General features: G+C 39.6%; 1 protein-coding gene across 1 annotated transcript in view; it reads right to left on the bottom strand.

Annotated features, from left to right (window-relative positions):
• Window positions 1–12344, bottom strand: part of HHAT (hedgehog acyltransferase) — a 551233-nt gene that overhangs the window by 440095 nt on the left and 98794 nt on the right. The window contains exon 4 of the mRNA XM_036756444.1: window positions 11523–11636. Within this exon, the coding sequence (XP_036612339.1) occupies window positions 11523–11636 (114 nt within the window). The remainder of the gene's footprint in view (window positions 1–11522; window positions 11637–12344) is intronic.

Genomic DNA, 12344 nt, shown 5'->3' with positions numbered 1-12344 from the left:
TCCTCTCAAATTAATTATTAATTAATATTATATTGTTATATATTATATTAATGATTAATTAAAACTAATTACTAGTTTTGTATGGATTTTGCATATGCTTCCCTAACAGTAATGTTTATATGCTGTTGTTCAGTTATTTACAGTCATGTCTGACTCTCCATGACCACATTTGGGGTTTTCTTGGCAGAGACACTAGAATGGTTTGCTGTTTCTTTCTCCAGCTTGTTTTACAGATAAGGAAACTAAGACCAACAGGGTAAAGTGATTTGCCCAGGGTCACACAGCTAGCAAGTGTCTGAGGCCACATTTGAACTCAGGATGCTGAGTCTTCCTGATTCTAGGCTCAGAACTCTAGCCACTGCACCACCTACCTGTATATGTCTCTCCCTAAAATAGTGTAGGCTCCCTAGGGGCAGGATGTTTCTTTGGCTTTATGTTCACAGCACCTAGCAATGCCTGTAACATAGTAGGTGCTTAATAAATTGTATGCTGACTCATTCTTCATCATCTATTGTCAAATTTCTACCTTTACAAGTTTCTCATTCACGAGGAATTTGAAATGACACAGATGTCCCCTTTCTAATAACTGAGGTGACTGGCTAGAGAAGATGAAATCACATGGCCTTCCTAAGAAATGGTTCTTGACTTCCTTCCTTGCTATTTCAGATTCATTCTCATTACACCTTATTCATATGGGGTCAGGCAACAGTTAACTCAGATACTTATTAGCTGTGTGACCCTGGCCAAGTCACTTAACCCTGTCTGCCTCTATTTCCTCATCTGTAAAATGAGCTTAAGAAGGAAATGGCAAACAATTCCAGTATCTCTCCCAAGAAAACCCCAAATGGGGTCACAAAGAGTCAGACATGACTGAAACAAATGAACAGCAACGAGTTAACTTAAAGCAAAAATTAGGTGCATACACACACACACACACACACACACACACAAGAATTTGTGTGTGTATAGTGTTTGCATGTGTATGTATATATGTATGTATATTCTCCCCCTCCACTAATTTCTGGGATCTGGGTAGTAGCAAGACGTATCTGAGTTGAGTAACAATTCTGTCACTGGTTTGCTACTGGGAAGAGGAAAAGGGAAAAACAATATTAGTAAGAATGTTTCTTGGCAACAGTTCTCAGAGTTAGCTATGTGTATTAATTCTTTTTTGTATGTCTGCCCAGAAACTACTTAATGGGTGCATGGTCTGAGAAATGCAAAAAGTGAGTCAACTGACAATTTTCATGCATGGTATGATTTATTACACAACTCTCTAATCAATTGCAGCTGCAACACACACACACACACACACACACACACACACACACACACACACAGAGTCTCCGACAGCTGTATTCTCAAAGTTTGGTTTTATAGGAAGCAAAGGTCTCTGAGAACAAAGGAAATTTTAAGCCAACCTTAAAAATACAGTGCTACGGGAAGCCTAGAAATGCTGGTCCAAGAACACAATTAACACACGAGACCTCAAGAAGGTAAATGGACTCTTCCAGGATTCCAGGAGACTAGTAAGTCCTCCTCTCTGTGGATTCTATTCCCTGCTGGCTTTGACAAATGAGCTTGCTCACCTTAGCTCCTACCAGATGAAAAGACCATCAATCCTATTTATGTTTTGTAGCTGGTTAGCTCAGTTAGTTTGGGCATGGCACCAGTAATGATCACTTTATAGGGAGACTTAAAGGTTGAAAAGTAATTTACTTACATGATCTTTACATTATCTCAATTGAGTCTTTCAATAAGGTGGGGGGTGGGAGAAGGGAGAAGGGAACAAGCATTTATTAAGCACCTACTATGTACCAGGCACTGTCCTAAAAGCTTTATGAATATTATCTCACTTGATTCTCAATGTACCTCCTAACTGCCTCTGTCTAGGTACTAAAGGTACCTCATTTTACAGATGAGAAAATTCCAAGAGGGTAAATCACTCACCTATGGTCACAGAAAAAGTATCAGAAGCAGGATTTGAACCCATTTCTTCCTGATCCCAATTCTAGAATTCTATCCTTTGTGCCACATAAATGATCAATATTTACTGAGTCTAGTTAGCTTTGCATAGAGATATTTCTATTCCGTGGTCAGATAGTGCTCCCATCTTCATCCTACCCTCAACTAGGCACTTGAAAAAAAAATGCATGCAAGGTTATTTTTAGTTTAGCAAGGACAAATGTTCCAGGTGGTGCTGAGGCCAACACAGTGTTCTGATGTCCAAAAAGCAAAGCAATTATCTTAGCATGCCCAATACACAATCCAATAACAAGTTACTTTCAGAGTTTAAAGCCATCATTTAGTCTCCATGTCTGAAGAGAGAGATTGGGAAACTCCTAGGGAAAATGTCATCTAATTCCAGCCAAGAGGACTGGGATGTCTCAGTGGTAAGTTTGAATTCTATACTAACTGTGCAACTAAAAGGGGGAAAATTCAACCTCTCCACCATCACTGCCTTTCCCATCAGCAAAAATGCATGTGGGTGAGGAAATATGTAAAGAAGAGAGAAGTGAGAGCTAGAGAGGGTATGAGCCTATAAAATCTAAGGCGCTATGGGCAGAGAAGTTCTGAACTGCTGAGTCTCTGTACCACACCAACAGTTGTCCATTATGGTGGACAGAAGTCACCCTAAACATCTGTGCCTACTAGGCATGGGACCAGGAAGCTCAGTTGGTTAAAATAGTCTACTAATAAGCATCATATCATGGTTCAGTACTCTTAAGGGACAATTAACTTCACACAGAGAAAGCTGTGTTTCCCAGCCACACCAGACTGCACCCCTAACCTCATCTAGCCCATTCACAAATATATGTTACTGGCAACAAGGAGGACCAGATTTCAGGGTGGGCTGTGGAGGGTGAAAGTGGGAGGAAAAGACACTATAAAATATATAGTTCTGTGTTAATGCTACTTCATTCTCAGAAAAATAACTTAAACACATGTCCTATTAACATCAATGTAAATGCCTATAAAAATGAAAAAAAATTTTAAAACAGCATGTTAAGAGAGACAGTTGAAAGATCTTGGAATATTTAGCCTGAAAAAGAAAAGACTTAGAGGGGATATAATATAGTAATCTTCAAATAAATGACTGCAATATGGAAAAGAGGTCAGATTAATTCTACATAGCTCCCAAGGTCAAAACTAAGTGGAATGGGTAAAAGTTATGAGATGTTTGAGTTAATATAAGAAGGAGCATTATAACAATCAGAGCTGTAGAACACTGATGGATTGTTTCACTAAGAAATTTTCCATGCCTTGAAGGACCTTACAACCTAGCAAAGGATGAGTGGAGGTGATAAGACATGCACAAATGTATGCAGTTTTGCTAGCTGCCCAAAATCAATTCATGTAGTTTTACTTAACATAGACCTTCCAGTGTGGAAGATCCCATCAACTGATGAAGATTGGCCAAAGGACACTGAAAGGTTAAGTGACTTGCCTGTGGTCACATGGCTATTATATTAGTCTACGCTCAAACCCAGATCTTTCTGATGCAAAGGCCAGTCCTTCATTCACTATAGCATGTTGCCTCCCAAAGTTGTGAGCTAGAAAAACCATTTGACAGGCAGGGAAAATGACTCTTAGCAAGGTCACACAATAGCAGCAGCTGAGCCAAGACTAAAAATCTAAAATTTCCAGAAAGTTTTAAGTTATCAAGGAAGAAGGGGAAAGGAAAAAAAAACTACAACCAATGAAAATTTTTTTCAGTTTGGAAAAAGGTAGGGAAAAGACCATAGAAACCTGAGAAAAATTCAGAACACATACTTTTTGTCATGTTCTTTACTTTTTTGGTTAAGGAACACAAAAACATTCGGTGTACAACTTTGCTCATAAAATTATCGAGTGTAGTATATGATATTCAATTACATTTGTACTCACTTAATTTTCTCTTAAATGTTTTTTTTTCATTTTCATTATAAATGAAGCTTTAAGCTACTGTAAGTTAGAATGTCTTATATACTCTCTTTGTTTTAACAGTTTATGAGAAGGCAAAAAATTGAAAACAGAAGAAACCGTCTGCATTATAGGATTTCATATAAAGAGCTCCTGGTGACAAACTTCCTTTCCTAATTCAGATCACTACCTCCTCTGCAATTTACAATCCTAGAGAGTTTCCTAGGCCACTGAGAGGGTGAGGGTTGGGTTTTTTTTTTACTTTAAATAGAATTTTATTTTTTTCTCCAATTACATATCAAGAAATTTTTTAGCATTCATTTTCACAAGATATTGAGTTCCATATTTTTCTCCCTTCCTCCCTTCCCCTATTTTGAAAATGGTAGGCAGTTTGATATAGTTTGTACATGTGCTATCACATAAACCATATTTCCATATTCATCACAGTTGTGGAAGAAACGGACTAAAAGGAAAAAAATCATGAGAAAGAATAAAGTGAAAAAATATATATCTGTATTCATAGCCTATCAGTTCTCTATCTGGATGTGGATAGCACTTTCCTTCATGAGTCCTTTGTACTTGTCTTGGATCGTTGTGTTGCTGAGAAGAGCTGAATCATTCATAGTTGATCATGATATGATCTTGCTGATATTGTGTACAATGTTTTCCTGGTTCTGCTCATTTCACTTTGCATCCATTTGTACAAGTCTTTCCAGATATTTCTAAAATCTGCCTATTCATCATTTTTTATTGCACAATAGTAATCCTTTATATGCATATCTCACAGCTTATTCAGTCATTCCCCAGTTGAGGAGCATCCCCTCAATTTCCAATACCACCACGAATAAGGGTGCTATAAATATTTTTGCACATATAGGTCCTTTTCCCTTTTTTATGATCTCTTTGGGATACACACCTAGTAGTGGTATTGCTGGATCAAAAGGTATGCAAGGTTTGGTTGACCTCTGGGCATAATCCCAAATTTCTCTCCAGAATGACTGGATCAATCCACAATTCCACCTACAGTGCATTAATGTCCCAATTTTCCCACATCCTCTCCAACATTTATCACTTTCCTTTTTTGTCATATTAGCCAATCTGATAGGTACAAGGTGGTACCTCAGAGTTGTTTTAACTTGCATTTCTCTAATCAAAAGTGATTTAGTGCACGTCTCCATATGCCTTTGGATATCTTTGATTTCTTCATCTGAAAACTGCCTGTTCATATTCTTTGACCATTTATCAATTGGGCAATGAGGGTGAGTATTTTGCCCAGTTGCATGATCTTTCAAACGCAGGACTCCACCCTGAAAAGCCACCACTCTATCCATCACTAAAAGATGCACCTTTATGCTTACATAGAGAGCTACATAGTGTACAAAGCACTTTATATTCATTATCTAATTTAATCCTCACAACAAACCTTATGAGGTAGGTACTGCCTGAATGTTACAACTCAAGAAACTATAAAAACAACTGGAGAGAAGTTAAATGACATGTTCCTGGTCACAGAACTTCCTGAGGCCTTCCTGAGACCATCTCTAGCATAGTATCCACTACATTCTTGTACATTCCACATCTTCACCTAAGCTGCAAGAAAAGGAGCAGTCCCAACACCTGTCTGGGCCCTCAAGGACCACAACAAGACAAGGTGAGGGAAAAGATGATCCTTAAAAGGGCAGAGCTTCTAGGAAGCAGTATGCATCAAGTCATTCATTCTGCTGGTACTTCTTATAATATATCTCCAGGTATAACAACAATGCTACTTGCTGCTGCTGTGGCTGTGTAAAGCCAATAACACAGCACATAGGAGGGCTACTAACACATGTAGTTTGATCTGCTTTTCTAAGGAAAGCAACTTTAAGGGATTAACAATCTTACTTTAATTAAACATACATAAAACACAAACAGAAATTACAAACAGAAATTATACAAACAGAGCAAAATAACACAAATCAACAGACAGGCTTCTAGCCATCTGACCAAGACATCACATACATAGTTATCAGAGAGAGAAGCACCAACATCTGGTGTTTTCAAAGCCGGGGGAGGGGGAGCTCTTTAAAGGTTACCCAGAGTCTCTTCTGGTCAAATCACATGATACTCTTTCAGTGAGTGAGCCCCAAACAAAATGCTAACCTCAGGGTATAAATACACTTCTTCAGGGTCAGAGAGTGTCACAACCTTTCGACTCAAACCCATGTGACCTAAGCAGGTTGTCAAAGACTCTCAATTCGATCAAAGACTCTTGACTGAAACAAAGGCAAGACTCAATGGCACTTGACTGCCTTGGTGCTGAAAAGCACTCCAAAACAAAAGACAACAAAAAGTCCCACTTTACTTGCCATTACACCTGGTCCCCTTGAAACTCCAAGGCAGGCTACACCCTTCTCACTCCCCTCTTACATGGGAAAGCCTTTGGATTTTGCTTTCTAATAACTGCTTCATGACCAAATAACATCTTCCAATTCAATGTGACCAACACTTATGTGTCTACTTAATGGTGACAAAACACCATGCTAGGCTGTGGGAATACAAAAATGAAATCAAACACATTATTAACCCTCTGGGAGCTTATCATCTACTGAGAAATGATACACATACAGGAATAAGTATGCTACAAAGTAGGGTATCATGAGCATAAAGGGAAAATCTAAACAAAATGCTCTGGGAAAATTTGGGGAGGGAGAGACCATTTTCAGCTGGAGGGATTAGGGAACAACCTTTACAAGAGGTGACACCTAAGCTGAGCCCTCAAGAGAGAAGAAATGTTAAGAGGTAGAAATTTCCACCTGAAATCTCATCACCAAACTGAATGACTCACTTTTTGATACTCAACTCCTTCAGTTGCCTCTCCCCTCTGACTGGAGGGCTGGAGGATAGAGCACAATACTCCTCCCAAAGTCTTTCTTTATAGAGGGCTGAGAACTGAACTTTCCCAGTTACTTTTCTTTTTCCATTGGCAGTTCTACTTGCTTTCAACTCCATGGAACATCATGCCCCCATGCCAGCTGTGTCCCATTTCCTGTATGGCAGCTTCCTTTTGTGTGTTGCCCCGCCCCCATTAGACTGTAAGCTCCTCAAAGACAAAGTTTGTCTTTCTTTTTTTCTTATTTGTATCCCCAATACTTAAAACAATGCCTGGCACATAGTAGGTACTTAATAAATGTTTACTGAATTGAAGATAAGGAAGACATGAATCTCAAGCACAGAGGACTAAATTAGTTTTGGTCAGAGGACTAAATTAGTTTTAGTCTGAAGGATAGTAAAAGTCTTTGGATAAAAGGAGCAATGATAAATTTCTCCTATCCATTTTTCCCAACATTTAGCAACAACAGCTTTCTAAATAGGTGGATTTGTGAGAAGCCAGTAGCAATGACAGAGAAATTAAAGACATTTTACCCATGAAACTTATGTAAGCTATTGAGATTTTCTGAAGTATACTGTTTTTTTAAAGCTAATCTTAGCTCCAAAGTTGGGGGTAGGGGGACAAGGAAAAGGATGGAGAGAGGATATTTTGTGGTTCTTCTAGTCTATTTTTCACCTCAGGTCTTTAAGTCAGAACTCACAATAGCTATCTGGATCACACAGGCACCTGTCATTTCATATCAGCTAGTTGGAGTGGCTACAGTCAAAGTGCCCCGCAACTTTCCCTTTTTATGCAGGAAAGCTCCTATCTTTGATGTGTGTCAGTGACATTTCACCAGTTTTTCTGCTTCCCAGGAGTTCTAGGGTAATAATTGTCTCTAAGAAAGATAAAGTATTAACTGCTACCTCTCTTCCCAGAGTCATACTTTGAGATCGCTGATCATTGTAATTATTGGGAGGATAAGTTTGGAAGAATGGTGAGGTCTACGGTATATTCTCTGTGGGTAACTGAAGTGGAGTGAACCCCCAGAAGCTGGGATGCTTAATGAACTGAGAGACAAGGTTTTCCTAAGAAGTCATCAACATGAGTACCAAAGTCATGACTACAGAGATTAGGATGAAAAATAAGACTATGATGTGGTGGGTACTGAGGGTAGAGGAAAATTAACAAAGAGGTCAGTAGATGGCAGCAATAAGGATGTGGACAGGGTGATTTGGACAAAAGGACTGGACTTCCAAAGAGCAAAGGCTTCTATGTGATAATATAAGAAAGGGAGTCTGGAGGGTCAAAGGGCAAGAGAGAAATAAGAGACAGTACTATAAGGGAAAGCAGTAGAGTTTGGGTTCCTTCATAACAAAGCCAATTTCAGTCAGTGCCAGGAGGTGTAAGAAATGTAAGAGGAAAAGAATGAGGACCAAGAAGAGCTTGCTAGCAATAGAGCAGAGGTTATCCAGCATGGTGGAAGGGGTGGGCAAAGCAGGACAGGGGCTGGGAAGGGGTGCACTGAGTGAGACAGTAATGAGAGCAGGGGAAAAATTCACAACCGTGAAGAGAACAGTTCTCAAACACAGGTATTAGAGGAGAAAGAGATTTATGCCTACATTTGAGATTCCTAAAGAAAGAAGCATATTCCCTACTCACCCACCCCAGGGCCAGAGATTGCCCTGATCACTTAATGTGCTAAATTATCTGACACCAGCTAAATAAGCAGTCTCCCATCCCCACCCCCACCATCACCCAGATAATGCAGGGCACCCAGAAGGGACTCCAGAAAATTCAGAGCCACACCAACAATTCAAGGAACTGGCTAGATAAATAACTGTTAGGGAAATAATTTCAGTTAAGCTACCTAAAGAGACCATTGCACATGTGCTCGAGCACACACACATACACAATCAGACAACAAGCATTTGTAAAGTGCCTACTAAGTGCCAAGCACTGTGATAAGCACTGGAGTAGAAAAAACAGTCCCTGCCCTCAAGGAGCTCGAAGTCACACAAACAACTGTGTACAAACAAGATAGACAGGATACACGGGAAATAATCTCAAAGAAAAGACACTCACATTAAGGAGGGCTAGGAAAGACTTATAGCAGAAGGTGAGGTTTTAACTGAGACTTGAAGGAAGCCATGGAAGCCAGGAGGTAGAAACGAGGAGGGAGAGAGTTCCAGGCATGGGCAACAGCTCAAAAAAAAAATACAAGAAACTGGGAGGTGGAGCATGTAGTAGAAGATACAGAAAAGAGGTCAGCACCACTGGATCACAGAGTACGTAGTGAGAGTAGTCACTGAACAATTCAGATTTCTTAAAGAATTGCACGGAGGATCAAAACAAGGACAACTAACGAAGAAGGGATATAAAAGCAAGAGTTTAAAGAAGGAATAGGACAGATTTTCAGGATGTGTTTTTGTCTTTGTAACAAATCCTTTGGAAATCCTTTTGGAAACTCGCTTCAGCCCAGGAATTCACACTTCATCAAGGCCCTCAGCCTCTGGGGCTCCTCCCTCTGATTGGGGGATGAAGAGCATCTCCCCAAACCCCCATTTCCAACCCTCTCTTCATTTCCAACCAGGCTGCACTCCTCTAGAGTTCTCCATCATGCACCCCATGGGTTACCTTCCCCTCCACCACCACACTTTTCCACTGCTTTTTATGTTTTGTTTTCCCCCATTACAATGTAAGGTCCTTGAAGGCAGAGAGTGTCTTTATTTTTTTCTTGCATCTGTATTTCCAGCACTTAGCACAGTGGCTGGCATATAACATAAACATGTGTCGGTCAACTGATAACAGATGATGGAGAGAACGGAATGTTATTAGTACTGTTTACATAGATTTTACCAAGGCATTTGTCAAAGTCTCTCATGATCTTTTCTCTCTTCTGGTTGCTTTGGCCTCCTTCTTCAAGATTCATCTCACATCTGTAAGAGACTTTTCCTGGTCCCTCCCATCTTGGTTCTAGTCCCTTCCCCCTGAGACTACCTTCCACTGTCATATAATATGAATGTACACATAGTTACATATAAGTTTTCTCCCTCATTAGAATGTGGGCTTCTTGAGGGCAACCTCTCCTTTGATTAGCATAGTGCTTGGAATATAGCAAGTACTTAATAAATGCTTGTTAATTGACTACTTTGTGGAAAAGACAGAGAGGACGCTAGTATTGTTTGGTGGATTCAGAACTGGGAGAAGGGACAAAGCTAACTTGAAAGGGGGTTTCTAATGGAAGATCCCAGGGATTTGTGCTTGTCCCTATACTATTATGATTGTTTTCAATGACATGAATATGGAGAACAGGGAACAAACATTTACTAAATTCCTACGATGTGCTAGACTCAGTGCCAAGCACTTTACAAATAGAGATGGCATGTTTATCAGATCTGCAGAAGAGATAACACCAAGGGGATGGCTAGCAAGTGATCCAAAATGATCTTGACAGGCTAGAACACCGTCCACTAAAACAGCAGTAGTTAGAGAGGATAATTTAGGCTCAACCATGAGGAGAAGTAGAATGGGCTGCCTCAGGAGTCAGTGAGTTCCTGACCCTAACCTTTTACCAGCTCATCCGTACAAACAAGTTCCTTAGCTCCATTTCTAAAATGAAGATCAGAGGGTCATAGATTTAGAGCTGAAAGGGACCCTGGACATCAACAAGTCCAACTCTCTCCTTTTGCAGATGAGGAAACTGAGATACAAAGTAGTTAAGTGATTTGCCCAGCAGCACAGAGCTACTGAGTGTCTGAGGCAGGGTTTGAACTCAGTCTATCCACTGTACCTCCTAGAGCCTTCTGTCCTATATGGGGCTGTTGTGAGAATCAAATTAGAATACATACAAACTGTCATGCAAACTTTAAAGTGACAGATGAATGTCAGCTATAATTATTGTTCTTGTTGTTATCTATTTTAAACCCGCTTACAAGTGAAGAAAAAATAAGGACCAGAAAGGCACGATTTGCCCAAGATCAAAAATCTAGCCAGTGTAAAAAGGATCAAGCTTCTAACCCTGGTTTCCTGGTTCCCAGTCCCCACCTCCCAATCCTCACCCCAAAGTTCATGCTGATATCCAAGGTACAGACTCACAAAAACAGCTGATTCTACCTGGGCCACTTGGCACACAATGTCTGAATGTGAGCTATCTGATTCAGATACAGTTATATACAACAAACAGAAGCTTTTAGGTCAAGTGATAGCATCTGAATTCAATTTAATTTCCATTAAACAAGCATTTATTAAGCACTTACTAGGTGCCAGCACTATACTAGGTGCTTCAGATACAAACATAAGGCACCTATTAAAGGTTTTATTCATAGTTCCAAAAGAAAATTTATAACCTAAATCCCTATAATTTTTAAAAGGGGAGAGAGATATAAAGGTTTTAGGAGTAACCAAAAAGAGGTTTTACCACCCTAATTTTTCTTTCTTCTCTAGCCAGCGCTAGATCCCAAATCTACTAATTCCCAACTTAAAACTCTTTTCACCAAGTTATCCTGGGGAGCAAGGCACAGAGGCTTTCCAAAAGTCACCTAAACATTCAACTTTATCTTTCTTTTTCATCAACAAAAACAAATATTTCCATATGAAAAGAACAACAAAAAGATGATATAAGAAATTGAACTGTTTTTAAGTAGATATTAAATTAAACAAAGCAGTAAGAAAATTGTCCTGTGTTTATGCCCACTTGAATTTCTTTGTATTTTCTTCTGTGTTAATTTAATTAACTTAATTAATGTAATTAAAATGCTTTCCTCCTTACCTTTCCCAGGACCAGCATGGCAACTTGAGACATGACCATATGACCAAGAAAAAGCCAGACTAGTTCCTGTTTCCCCCATTCAATCCAAAAGCTCCATTCAAAGTCAACAGGGTCCTAAATGGGTCAAAAGAGGAGTTTATTAGATAGTTGCTTGAGGCACCTAGGTAGATAGGGCTTCAGTGAAGCAAGATTCAAATATTATTCCACTAATAAGAATAATTCCTATTTTGTATAATACTTTTACATAAATTATTTCACTGGTCTTTACATAAACCCAGTGAGAGAGGTTGCATTGTGCGCAGATTATATTATCCTTTGGCAAGATCACATAGCTAAGTAGGTAGTAGAGTCAGGACGTCAACCAAGGTACTTCAATTCACACTTAACTCTTATGTTCTTTTTATCATACCATGATGTGACACACCAGGAAAATTGGCAAAACTTGGAATTAGAGAAAAAGTGTTAAAGAAATGCAGTTTTAGTATTTTGATAATTTCAAATACCATAACTTGGCCCCACTCTTCTCCATTCCTCACTCAGCTATCAAGGCCATTTTTCTAAAGCACAAGGTAGACCACGTCATCCCTCTCCCCTCCCCCGCACCCTACTCAATAAACTCTGGAGTCTCCCTCTCACCTCTAGAATCAAATATAAAATCCTCTGACATTCAAAGCCCTTGATAACTTCGCCTTCTCCAATCAGTCTTCTTACACCTTATATCGCCCCACCCCCCATACACACATACTCTGATTTCCTCACTCCGGCATTTTTCTATCTCTCATTCCCAGGATGCTCTCCCTTCTCATCTCCCTCTTGGCTTCC

This window comes from Trichosurus vulpecula, chromosome 4 (assembly GCF_011100635.1).
Source record: "Trichosurus vulpecula isolate mTriVul1 chromosome 4, mTriVul1.pri, whole genome shotgun sequence".
Classification (NCBI taxonomy): Eukaryota; Metazoa; Chordata; class Mammalia; order Diprotodontia; family Phalangeridae; genus Trichosurus; species Trichosurus vulpecula.
This window is presented reverse-complemented; position numbering and strand designations above follow the sequence as displayed.